We start from the raw sequence: 12,965 nt of genomic DNA, 5'->3' as shown, positions 1-12,965 counted from the left end.
TATAATGTACCTTTTTAAAGCTGCAATAGGTGATAGTGTACGATTGAATTGAATTACTGTTGCTGTTCTTCATCTCCTATTTCAACGAGACGGCTACTTATATATCTTTCGAGCTCGCAATGCCAACCATCTCCATCTCTTCCGTCGGAGCACCTGATTCTCCTAGTTTTTATCATTCCTGACAAAACGCAGTATCAAAAAAATCTTGAATAATGAATAGCATGACCGAGAGCGACCGACATTGTGCTGGAGACTGAGCGGCCTTGTCCGCTCCTATGGCGGCCATTTCTCAGCTTCGCGGCCGAGTTGTGCACCGAGAGGCGCCGAGAGACCGGTGGACTTATCTCTTCACCATTGGCCTCTCTCCTTGCTATTCTTGCAGCTATTCTATCGGTCTCCCTCGGCCGCTATCACACTGGTCATCAAACCGACCGGTATCTTTGCGTAGTAGCTTGCGGCATAGTTTCAATGTCGAATTGCGCAATGGAAACCGAAGACGCGTTGATAGGGCTGCAAGACGCTTCAGACGAGTCTCCACCAAGCATGCCCTCAGCGTCGAAAGCATCCACCCATAGCCCGAAGCTGAAGAGCCGAGTATGCGCCCCATTGTTTGGTAAATTTACGCAAAATCATATTCACAAGAAATCTCCAGGCTTGTGATACTTGCCACAGAAGAAAAGTCAAATGTGACAACGCTAAGCCGTCCTGCTCGGAGTGTGTCAAGTTTGATTCTCAGTGCACATACATTGTGGCAGCAACGCCAAAGAAGATTAAACGCCGAAGGTAAGCTGAATCTTTATTCTTCTTGAATTATAATTTCAGCACTTCTTTTCAAGCCACCATATATCTAATAACTTCTACTCTGGTGTGATCTGTCAAGCTTAATACATAGTCACAGGCCGAAGAAGAGCGAAGCTCTTGAAAAGAGGGTCACTGAGCTAGAGAGCATCCTGCGTCAGGCGGTCAACAGCCTTGAAGTCACGACCTATAATCAGAATCATATAACCGGCAGAACCTCCATACGGGAGCTTTCAGCACTACAAAGTCCGACAAATCCCTCGTCACCTCTAAACTCTAACCCCGCAACCACTGAGAGTGACTCCAACGCTAAATATGTCGAGACTCCATTGTTCAATAGGGCGCTTGTGGCATGGATTCCAGGGTACTTCAGATCTGTATCCCGACCTCACGGCCGTATCGAGCATACAAAATCGAAGGGACGATCAGAGTTCATTGCTCATATCCGACTCTATTTCAATACCTACAATCGAATCATCACGCTGTTCGACCAAGATGACTTTATGAATCGGTTTGCCGAACTTGATATGGATCAGATCCGGGCTGATGCAGCACTTTGGACTGCCACAAACGTCATGTGTGCCATTGCTCTCCGCCAACAATCTCTGTCGTATTTTGCCGACTCCCCCAATAATCCGGACCACGAGGCGTGGCAATATTTGGACACGGCGTTAGATAAAGCGGTGGAACTTACAATTCGAGGCAGCAATGACCTCCTCGCCATTCAAGCACTGGTAGGAATGGCCATTTTTCTACAAACCGCTCCAGACGCGCACGCGGCGTCGACACTTCTTGCGGCCGCGATCCGTTTAGTCCTTCAGAATGGCCTTCATCTTCAGAAGGATGAGCAACCATCAGGACAATCTAGATCTGAAAATTTCCGTCTCAGGGTTCAACGAAATCGCGTCTTCTGGATAGCTTTTAATCTAGACCATAATCTTGCCGCTCGACTGGAAAGGCCACCACTAATACATGAAGATGACATTGGCGTTGACCTGCCTCCGTTGTACCCTGACGATGGACTAGGCTATCTATCATCTGTTGACAATTCTACAAGGTTCAACTTCATGCGTGCTCGTTCTCACCTGGCCCTCATAGAGAACCGTATACACCGACGACTCATGTCTGCAAGGGGGAAACGCCAAACAGCTCTGGAGCGTGAAATAGCAATCAAAGAGCTGGAGGCGGAGCTCAATAATTGGAAGGACACATATCCGGATCTAAATGCTACGCTCGATTATCTTGCTGCAAATAGAGAGCTGTGGGTGAACTTTGAGGGAGCGGCATTTCAGCTGTTGCGAGTACTTTCTCTTGCGTACCTTGGCTGCCATACCAACTTGCATGGGCTCTCTTATCGGTCTTTACGAGCGCAAGTATGGGGCCATTCCCGACTATTGAATACTTCTGATCCATCAGAACTCGACTTGTTACCATCGATCTCAGGCATATATGGAGATACTGGGCCGCCCAGCTGCTGTGTTTCGATCGCGAGAGCATTGTTGATTCTGCTTCAGCTTAGCCAAAATACCGATCACGCTTGTACATGGTAAGTGATATCCTCCTGAATAATTATTCTCCGCTGAACTTACCTCAATTAACGAGTGGTTCCTGAATGCACAGGTCTTCCCTCCACCACCTTGTCACGGCACTGATCATTCTCGTAACTCATGCCGCAAGAAACCCCCTGACCGAGGAATCGATGGCGGATATACAGCTGGTGCTTCCTGTCGTAGAGATGCTCCGTCGATTTGAGGAGGTCTCAATGGACAGTGGCATAGGAAATTCGAAGAAAGTAGCTGCTCAGCTGGTGCATGAGTATGCACGCAGGGCGCTGTTTGACCAAGCTGGGTTTGTAGGCTTGCAAACTGATACCTGCCAAATATCTAGTAGCCTTTCCCAATGAGAAGCCTTGATTGGTTCTAATAGCTTGGAAGTTGTTAACGCTCAAAAATGACTCATGCTAGTCATAAGACTATTAGCCCTAGAGTCTTGTGGCCTCTGTTCACTCTGTTTCAAGTGGACAAAAGAAATATCCGGCGGATGTTCAATTTTGTTTTGTCAATTATTTCCCCACGCCACTATACTCTTGAAATTCTTGTATTAGAAGGCCCCGCAATACTTTGAATAGTTGATTGAATAGTTGATTGAACGTTACGAATGGAAAGTTGTGACAGTCTCCGGGGTTGGGACCTTTGTTTACTCTTAATATCTGTCTGACTCTTGATTGGCCGTTGTATCACAAGCAGCAGCATAGATCCCTAAATTCCCTCACAGTTGCCCGCACTAATGAGTCGGAAAGTTGAATTGGTATCAATAAAATCAACAGTTTGCCGATTCTGCTCTTGTGAAGCCTCCAACTGCCGGCATGTCGTGACATAAACAACGCGGCCCATATACCTTTGCGGAGTTATAGGAAGAGACTCTCCACCACGCTGCCTTAGCCAAGATGCACCGCAGACATCTTGAGTTATCATTTGTATTAGTTATTGGGATCTAGGCGAGTTCCGGATTCAATTCTCATCATCTCATTAGCTATTGCCAGGTCTTGAAAGAGAGCCCCACGTTACTGTTAGGAGCTCGCCTCGGACCAACATCAACTTCATCTTAGGCTGTACGCGATCACCAAAGGAGTAAATCGGAAATGCAACACGTGGACCAACGCCACTCAATAAGCATACAACGAAGTCGTAAAACAGGATATCTGCCGTGCTCTAACTTTTAGTGCTACCAAGAAAATGTCTGCACCCCACGCTATCTCGCTCGGACACAGCTCGGGCCTTACGGTGGAGTTACGGCAAACGAATGGAATGAGACTCCACTGTCGTGTCTCCCGTAGATCAGATTCTCTCACTCGCTGGTTTTTCATCAGATTAGCAGTGGGTCAAAGGCGTTTTGGCTATGCTGGTGTGGATGATCGTGCCGTCTTGCCGGTACCATCGGACTGTTAAGGCTGTGACGCCACGTAATTCTCGAACTACTTCTCAAGGAGGGGCTCAGATCAATGTGATTGCTTTGATCTTGGAACTAGCGGGGCATGCATTCAGCTGCTATGTACATGTGAGTGGTTCATGGCAGAGAATGATTAAGCCAGGCTTTTCTTGGCAGATGAGAGCATGGTTTGCATCTATAACGGAGCTACTGTCCACTTTCAGCGCCCCCGCCCTCAGGGGTTCTTGGCAGCGGTGGGCTACAAAGTATTATCTTCCGAGAAGCTGCTGGGAACGGTTTACATTTGGTTTTCATGTGATGAGGGCTCGTAGTTGTACGTAGTTCGGCCGCGTATGTCGTCAACACGGAGGAATGTATGTAACCGATGTGCATTAGTCTCTTTATGCTTTATAAAAGCGGCAAGAAGAGGGGTGAGATTGGTGTCTTGAAATTGACATGTCGTTAGGTTGCGAGCTGCCCATTTCTGGCCAACACTCTGCCGTGTAACCGACGAATGTCACTTTGTCTGGTTCTCGGACGAGATGCCAGATACAGCGTAGACTGCTCGCAGCCTTCTGCTACCACTTTGAAAATGAGAGGGATTGTTAGATTACCATCTCATCTTTCATGCTTAGAGATGGCTATTTGGTTCAGAAAGCTACACCCAGTCTCAAACGTGTCAGGTGGAGAGAGGAGTTGAGGTCACCACCATAGCTGCAAACTAAACAGCCAATGTTGTTATGTGGGTCAAGGGCTCAATCTTTCTCCATGACCAGCAAAGTTACAAGAAATGATACCAGAAGTGATAACTGAGCAGCGTTTTATGTACTGAGAATGCCACATAAGCTTCACGTATGGAGTCGTTGGCGAACCTGATCCATTTTTAAACTTCGCGAACACAGAGATTACAATATATGACACCTTCATGCCTGGCGCAGACATGCTACAAGAATCACCATCAACAATGACGCTCATCAGTTCACAACAATTTCCTTCTGCCCATTCCACCAACTCTCCCTCGGCTAGTATTCACAAGGATTTTAGTGAGTTGCATGTCTTAAAGCAGCGCTAGTCCGCCACCACTTCCGATTCGAAGCTGAACAAACGCGGGAAGTGGGATATGGGTACCGTGAGTGGGCTGGTGGGAAAAGCAATGGCAGTGCTCTTGGCACTGGCAATGGAGAGAGACCGGCTCCTCAGCTGATACATAGCGAGACACCTTGATGATTCTTAACAAAAACTCAATGCGGATCCTCATACTATTGAGCGGCCATCTGGGTGAACCCAACGCAAATACTGAAGTGAAACGTCAAATGAAGATCCACAGAGAAGTTGATGATAGATTTCAGCCTTCTTTTATACTTAATATAGAGTATCTTGCAATTCATCACTGTTCATCATTGTGGGCTGATACTGGATTCAACAATACATGAATTCCCTGTAGTAGTCAACTTGTAAGATTATAGCACATCACCCAAGTTTGTCCATGTCCGACTAGTCCAGCAATCCCGCCTCTTTGCCCAAGATCACCAAATATGAGGTGATTAAGCTGAAAGCTTGGATTTGATACGAAAGTGCCTGGCTTGGAGCTTATTTCCCTCCTTGAGTCAGCTATACGGCTGGCGAGCTATGATAAGTCATTCCAGACTACTGCGAGAGTACATTAGGATGGGATGCTCATTCTCAAGGTACATGTGGGTTACTGTGCTCGCGTAGCTGCAATGAGACGCAAATCTATGAAGCTTCCTGAATCTATTGGAGGAGAATGTACTCATTTGAATTATTTTCTGGCTAACGTTCTCAAAATTACACAGATGATTAGTTTCGTCAATGGCTTGAAGCTTGCACCAACGCAGCTGAGCTCTTAGCTACATCTGACATACGTATATCATCAATTGCCGTGATACCGCGTAACATCGTCAAAAGAAAAAAAAAAAACATGCCATGAGGCGCAAATGCTTTCACTCATTGGTCAAAGGAGATATGATTTGTGGCGGTTTCGAATTACCAAAGGGGAATGCGCGAGCGAGCTGCCAGCTCAAGCCGTTCTCATCGACGATTGCAATGCTGGCGGTCCTAAACACGAAAATTCGGTTGGGCTTTGAACTGAGCTATGACCAAAAGAGACCAAAAATGGCGACCTGACGGCGGATTGACGTATGTTTGCCATAGCTCAGCGAGTAGTTATTGGGCCTCGACGTGAATTAACTTTGGCAGGGGATAGCGAACATATCAATCAGCTAAGCTGTTTCTCACGCCACTCCACACTATTCCTAGAAGAGTGTAGATACAGCCACAGCCAATAGAACCAAAGGCAGTGCAACGTTCATGGCGTTGACTACGACAACTTCATGCTTCTCTGGACTCAACCTTTCTCCCGGAACAATGAACACAACTTCCTATTCGCTCACTTGAAGCAGATCAACTAACTAATATGTAAGAAAAAATACCAACAAAGGGCCCGGCTTTCGTTCCGCAGCCGCGAGATGCCTTCGCGTTAACGACATCTAGTAAGATGGTTAGATATCTTTTCAAAGAAAACTCAAAGTTCCACTCGACGAGATCGACATCCCGCAAACTGAGAGATCTATTCGAAATGAAGTAGTAAAAACCCCTCTTTGAGGCGGGGTTGAGCCGTTGCAGGATTTCTGGATATTACCCAGTTGGGGATCGAAGCGGGATAGCCATGTATGACATGGCGTGCTATTGCCGTGCTTGGTTATCCGAGGCCCCGAAGAGGTTGCCCCCGGTGGGATGAGAATACCGACGGAATTTAGATGATACCAATACAAATATGGGGGAATCAAGGTATAAAATGGGCTGCTGGACACCACGTTCAAAGCCTTTTGAGCCACCAGATCTAAACACCGAGATTCTCCTAGTAGTCTCTCTTTTTTGACTCATACTCATACCTATCTTTATGCCTCCTCAAAACACCGTGCCTATTCAATCCAACAAAATGGGTGTCAAGGACGGAGATCACTTTGACTTTATTGTCGTCGGTGGTGGTACTGCCGGCAACTGTGTTGCCGGTCGTCTGGCTGAGAATTCCAAGGTTCGAATCTTGGTGATTGAAGCTGGTGTTGGCAATCCGGAGGAGCTTCCCGAGATTACTACGCCATCAAACGCCATGAATTTGCGTAACAGTGCTCACGATTGGTCCTATAAGACGACCATGGTGAGGCGTGATGATTATGAGCGTATCGAGAAGCCAAATACGCGAGGCAAGATGCTTGGAGGAAGTTCGTCGTTGAACTATTTTACTTGGGTTCCCGGATGCAAGCCTACTTTTGATCGATGGGCTGAATGGGGTGGCAAGGAATGGACTTGGGATCCTCTTGTTCCCTACCTCCGCAAGAGTGCCACCTATCACGATGATCCTAAGCTGTACAAGCCAGAGCTTAAGAAGATTGGTGGTGGTGGACCAATTCACATCTCTCATGCCGAACTCATCGATGAGATGGCTCCCTTCCGTGATAACCTCACGAAGGCCTGGGTCTCACGCGGAGAGCCTCTTACAGAAAACATCTACGACGGCGAGATGAACGGACTTTACCACTGTGTCGATACCATCTATAAAGGAGTGCGCTCTGGAAGTTACCTCTTCCTCAAGAACAAGCCAAACATTACGGTTTTGGCCGAAACCCATGCCAAGAAGTTGCTCATTAACTACGCTGACCGAATTTGCCGCGGTGTGCGAGTTATGACTCCCGATGGCAAGGACATCAATGTTTACGCAGATCGCGAGGTCATCCTCTCAGAGGGTGTTTTCGAGAGCCCTAAGCTCTTGATGTTGAGTGGTGTCGGTCCTGCGCGTGAACTTGCCAAGTTTGATATTGACGTGATTGTCGACTCGCGTCATGTCGGCCAGAATCTCATGGATCATCCGGCCGTGCCTTTTGTGTTGCGCGTCAAGGATAGCATCGGTATGGATACCAAGGCTCTTCGACAGGGCCCTGAGAACCAGAGGATACACGCAGCCTACAAGAAAGACCATTCTGGACCTGTCGGCTCAGGGTTTTTGGAGATGGTGGGGTTCCCTCGAATCGATAAATATCTGCAGAATGATGAGACCTACAACAAGGCCAAGGCGGCTAATGGTGGACTTGATCCCTTCTCTCCAGAGGGTCAACCTCATTTCGAGCTCGACTTCGTGTGCCTTTGGGGCAGCGCATTCCAATGGCACTATCCATTCCCTAAGGAGGGTGAGCACACCACCGTCGTTGTGGATCTTGTCCGTCCTGTTTCTGGCCCCGGCGAGGTTACTCTACGGAGCTCCGACCCGCTTGAGCAACCTGACATCAATCTCAATTTCTTCGAAAGTGACCTCGATATCATCGCCATGCGAGAGGGTATCCGTTTCAGCTATGATGTGCTGACCAAGGGTGATGGCTTCAAGGATTGCGTCATAGCTGAGTCTCCTTGGGAGATGCCTCTCCATTCTGAGGAAGAGATGAAGCGCGTCGTCCTGGATCGCTGTCAAACCGCTTTCCATCCCGTTGGAACTGCTCGATTGAGCAAGAGTATCGACCAGGGTGTTGTCGATCCCGCTCTCAAGGTGCACGGTGTTTCTAAGCTTCGCGTTATTGATGCTTCTGTCATTCCACTAATTCCCGATTGCCGTATTCAGAACTCTGTGTACATGGTGGCTGAAAAAGGAGCAGACCTGATCAAGGCTGACCACAAGGACATCTACTAAATGACGGACAACAATAGTGGGAGGATTATTTTGGGAAAGTACATGAAAGGAGCCAAGAAACTAAAAAAATTTCAAGTAAATGGAAAACCAAATAATCGACTGTAGCGACAATAACCACAATCAAGAATGCAGAGGTTAACCTTAAGGTAGCTCACTAGGTACCAATATACTTTTCATTCTTTGAGATTCAGCTCTTGCTTTTCAGTGGATTAGGAGTGACAAAAGTGCCTGAAGCTAAACAAAATCCTTATGGCGGTGTTTGAGAGACATCATTTCTTATCTCCTATTTGCATCAATAAACGTTGGGTAGAGACCTATTTTAAATGTATCGGATTAGATCTAGGGACATACGTAAGTTCTCTGGGTTCAAACTACCTGCGGGAGCAATTCAGGATGGCTCAAGCGCACATCTCATAGATGTACTTACCAAGTCAAGATTTGTGCTTTGACTGATGCCTAGTTCCTGCCCACTGATTCACAGTCCAGGAGTGGCGGCATTTGCGCAACTAGCTCCCTGCCAGCTGCTGTTTTGAGGCATTTCAACTCGCCTCCTAACACGCATCAATTTCTTTCCTCATATTGCTTACTATTCTCGGGTGGTGGGTTTCAGATTGTTGCCCGTATCTCTTCGTTACCTCGTCGTTACCTCGTCGTTCGTTGCCCCCTCGCTGCATCTCGTTATTTGCCTTACTTTACGAATCATGGCTCTACCACCTAGACTGCAGCTGCTTCCCCCTGAGATAATCACGATAATATGCGAGTTAGTGATGGCCAAGGTTCGATCTAAGGATGATCCCGGATCTTTGGCTTCTCTCTGCCGCTCATCAAAGCGACTCAACAATATTGGGACGCCTATACTTTATTCTCATTTCATCGCACGCAGAGGGACCCGCATGGTTGTATCGTTCCTGGCAACCATCTGCCTGCGGCCCGAACTTGGTAAATACGTCAGAGAACTCTTCTTGATCGACACCGCTCGATGTGTTGTCACGGTCCATCGTGCCAGACTCTTCTACAAAGCGGCGATGAGATTGGGCATTCGAAACTTTCCTATGGATCTATCAGAATTCGATACCATTGCTCAATTGCTCATCGCTCAGACACCCAGGGTGAGAGTTGTCCACATTTTCACGCGCAAGGCTGGTAATATTTACGGAGCCTGGGGTTATACTATACTAGCAGAATTGGCAACTCAAGTTCCAAGGCGGGTAGAGTTAACCTATCTACAAAGGCTCTATATATCGCATGCGCGCGCTGCTGCTGATATGTCCTTGCATTTTTTTGGGGGGATAATAAAGCTGGCGCCGTCCATAAGCTACCTTTACATACACCCCTGTAGTGGGCTTAATCCGGTTGGGACGAATATGAGGCCCCAACTTTCTTTCAAGAACGTGACAAGACTATTTCTCAACGGAGGCATGTTATCAAGGCATCAAATGCAACTGATCGTTAATGCTTGTGGGCCGTTGATGGCTTTCCGGTACAACTACTCGCGCCCCGGGCATATCGGGCCGATCATACGTGTGACGGGCAGAGAGATGATTCAGATCCTAACGCCGCATAAAAATACCCTCCGCCTCATCGATCTCCTCCTGGACGAAAAAGGGAAAACTTGGTATGTTAATGAGTTGATAGCCGGGATCTCTGAGAATGGTAATCAAATTCTCTCACTCAAACACTTCTCACAGCTTGAAACTCTGATTGTGGATGGACCTTCCCTTCGATTTCCAGAAAAGAATACGTCTCATTACCACACGTATATTCTCAAGGACATGCTACCTCAATCGATCCAATCGTTCTATATTGCTAGCCCACAGATGGAGTCTGTTGCAAATCTCAACACCGTAGCAGATTATCTACCCGAATGTTTCCCTTCCCTAAGGTGGGCCTTTCTGAGAAGCACCCTTAACCTGAAGCTGCAGAGTGTGCATGCGAGGGCTTTCGATGAGATCGAGATCAATGCCCTGGAGGCGAAGTTGTGGAAATCTAGAGTGATTTTCCAGTTTATCAGTTTGGCAGGCTAATATGTCGGCCAGTCGCATCGACGTAATAGTTGATTCAGCGAAACCTCCTACCAGATGGGCGGGCTCTTGATATTCTCTCGCGGTGGTGACGGATCGTTTCTGATGGCTGGGAAGCGGATTCATGAACGTAACAGTCATTCCATTAGCGACCACCAACATGACTTGGTACGTGTAACTATCAGCGTTGATTCAATAATGTCGTATTAGCAAAAAGTAGCGGACAAAGAAATGTTCTCTCTTTAAATATATTGACTTTGTACTTGGAATTTCCTATCCAAAAGGTAACACCAACTTTCGAAGCCCAATTATTTGTTCCAGAGTTAAGAATAAGAGAGTTGTTGAACTTTGCCGTCTGATCTTGTGCAGAAAACGTCCATACACCCATCCTTGCGAGATGTGGCAGTGATGGAGCCACCAGGCACACAGTAAATGTTGGAAGCCATGGAAGCGCTGGTCCATTTTCCTGTGTTCTCATACCAGTATGCATGGGTAATAGTACCATCTGGAGCAGTCCAGAACACCTCCATATGCTGACTGTTCATGGAAACAGCCGTCAACGAGCCAATAGCAGCAGGCATGTCTGACAGTTTCTCGAATCTCCAAATGTTGGGCTGCTCACTTTGCCAGTATCCTTGGTAAACCCTCTGGTCGTTTCCAATGTAGAAGATGTTTCTGCGGACGTTGCTTCGCGCAAGAACGGCCATGCCAGAGTTTGGATGCGCTGTGCCAGCTGCGCGCAACGAACTATATTCCCAGCCATTGAGAGGATTCCATGGGGCATAGTTGATTGCACCAGTCGTGGTGATCCACCATACTTCTTGGCTTTGATCGTTGCTGCTAAGAGCCCCAATGCCCTTGTTTGCAGGCGTCCCCCAATCGGAACCAGCAAGTACCGCGTCTGTGACCCAGTTGGAGCCGGAATCAACGGAATAAGAGTGCATGAGGTTTCCGTTGTTTCCAACGTAGAAGATCTCCATGTGAGATGCCTCACGCGAGACTCCAGCGATGCCAGTGCCAGCCGCAGAGTTGATGGATTTGTCCTGGCCAGAGTTTTTCCAGCCTCCGCCTGGCGTCCAGTAACGGCTGTGGATGGTGTTGTCATCTGACGAGTAGAACACCTCCATATTTGAAGAACTGCGAGTAATGGCAGTAATTCCGTTGTAGGCATGCAAGCCGCTGAGGTCAAAGAATCCAACAAGTGACTGCATAACGAAATTTGGCGCAGATTCGGAGTTGTACATGTGCTACGGCTGCTGATCCACAACCAGGAACATCTCCAAATTTGTTGGCAAGTAATGAATGAGGCAAAGGTCCGCACCGGGGGTCCTGAAGAAGTGAATGCAGTTAGAAATGATTGTCTCGAATACTTCATTTGTACGTGGCGAGAATTGCATTGCCCGTCATTTTGACTCAACATCATGAATGAGATTTCTGTTTGCAGTCAGATACGTACACTTTCACATTCTCGCCTGCTGGGAAATTCCAGTATTCGAAGTTCCAAGACGAGCGTGCATGGAGCTCGTTGGGGCGTAGCTCTGACTTGGGAAGAGCCATGCCATTTGCCACAAGGGAGAGGCATCCTCCGAGGAGAGCAGAGGCCAAAAGCTTGACCATCTTGTTCGTACGTGTGTAATTCTAAGCTGGTTGCAGAGCTGTGATGGTTGAGTATGCTGAGAGAATGTCCATAAGGGCATGCACGCTGCTGTTTATATGCAGCGTCCTAAAGAGGCCCTTTCCCATGATTCACAAGCCTCCTTCAGTGTCAAGAATAGAAGTTCCGGTTATCGTCGCTCGAGACAGCTTGTGACCCTCGAATTTGGCAAATGGGCCGAAGTCGAATCAGCCTCGCGGATAATCGTTGTCAAAATGTTATCTTTTCATAGTTAAAAATATAACGGAGAGCTGGGATATATACGAGCGCTAACAGCGTCTAGAGTGTCACAGAATGGTGATAGCTACATTTATAGTGAAGAGATTGGAAGCTAACACATGGAGTACGAGATTGAGAGCTTACTTGCATACACCTACTCATATAATAGACTCATGCATAGGACCTCTCAGGGTTCAGCAATAGTTTCGGCGTGACTCTATTCGTATAGAAACTCGTAGGGCTGAGTAAGCGGAGCGAGTTTCTATTTTGATGTCCTACACTTTGTATGAAGTTGTAGGACTTGAGCAGAATTTGCAAACGAATGTCGTCCAGTAGGTTCTACGGATTGTTCCGTCCGGAATCTCCCTCATTTTAAAGACTCAGAAGGTCAGGCACCGCTGTGGGCTTGGCTTGCTCAGTTGTTAACAAACCGTATTATCCTCCAACCTCAGCTCGTCCAAACTAGGCAATCAGATCACTTTCGCAGACAACTCGGCATTACTAGTGGGACTAGTGGAGCAGCCGCTCGCACGAAGACGGACTGAATTGTGGGTTTTCGCTCAGGCAACGGCGCTGATAGGCTCTATTGATAACTCAAATCGACGATGCTAGTCTTGTTGTTCTCTTCCCGGCGCGGTCTCGCCAT

At 47.5% G+C, this 12,965-nt stretch overlaps 5 protein-coding genes across 5 annotated transcripts; 3 read left to right on the top strand and 2 right to left on the bottom strand.

The window, feature by feature from the left end:
• Window positions 1-483: 483 nt before the first annotated feature.
• TRIVIDRAFT_69135 (uncharacterized protein) lies at window positions 484-2,701 on the top strand (the record flags this gene model as incomplete). The annotated part of the gene is made up of 5 exons (XM_014099330.1): window positions 484-594; window positions 653-783; window positions 899-2,344; window positions 2,419-2,646; window positions 2,686-2,701. 5 exons carry the CDS (start codon window positions 484-486, stop codon window positions 2,699-2,701), a joined length of 1,932 nt encoding a protein of 643 aa, XP_013954805.1.
• Window positions 2,702-6,599: 3,898 nt separating this feature from the next.
• TRIVIDRAFT_216354 (uncharacterized protein) lies at window positions 6,600-8,610 on the top strand (the record flags this gene model as incomplete). The annotated part of the gene is made up of 1 exon (XM_014099329.1): window positions 6,600-8,610. One exon carries the CDS (start codon window positions 6,647-6,649, stop codon window positions 8,423-8,425), a length of 1,779 nt encoding a protein of 592 aa, XP_013954804.1.
• Window positions 8,611-9,159: 549 nt separating this feature from the next.
• TRIVIDRAFT_15641 (uncharacterized protein) lies at window positions 9,160-10,263 on the top strand (the record flags this gene model as incomplete). Its single annotated transcript, XM_014099153.1, has 1 exon — window positions 9,160-10,263. A coding segment is annotated over one exon (1,104 nt), but the record flags the coding sequence as incomplete, so codon positions are not given.
• Window positions 10,264-10,302: 39 nt separating this feature from the next.
• TRIVIDRAFT_223925 (uncharacterized protein) lies at window positions 10,303-11,657 on the bottom strand (the record flags this gene model as incomplete). Its single annotated transcript, XM_014099328.1, has 2 exons — window positions 10,303-10,610; window positions 10,829-11,657. The coding sequence occupies 2 exons, from the start codon at window positions 11,655-11,657 to the stop codon at window positions 10,303-10,305; spliced, it is 1,137 nt and encodes a 378-aa protein (XP_013954803.1).
• Window positions 11,658-11,693: 36 nt separating this feature from the next.
• Window positions 11,694-12,063, bottom strand: TRIVIDRAFT_223924 (uncharacterized protein; the record flags this gene model as incomplete). Its single annotated transcript, XM_014099327.1, has 2 exons — window positions 11,694-11,775; window positions 11,903-12,063. The coding sequence occupies 2 exons, from the start codon at window positions 12,061-12,063 to the stop codon at window positions 11,694-11,696; spliced, it is 243 nt and encodes an 80-aa protein (XP_013954802.1).
• Between the last annotated feature and the right edge of the window lie 902 nt (window positions 12,064-12,965).

The sequence above is a fragment of the Trichoderma virens genome, assembly GCF_000170995.1.
Source record: "Trichoderma virens Gv29-8 chromosome Unknown TRIVIscaffold_79, whole genome shotgun sequence".
Classification (NCBI taxonomy): Eukaryota; Fungi; Ascomycota; class Sordariomycetes; order Hypocreales; family Hypocreaceae; genus Trichoderma; species Trichoderma virens.
Note: the sequence above shows the minus strand (reverse complement) of the source record. Positions and strands in the feature narration are given on the sequence as shown.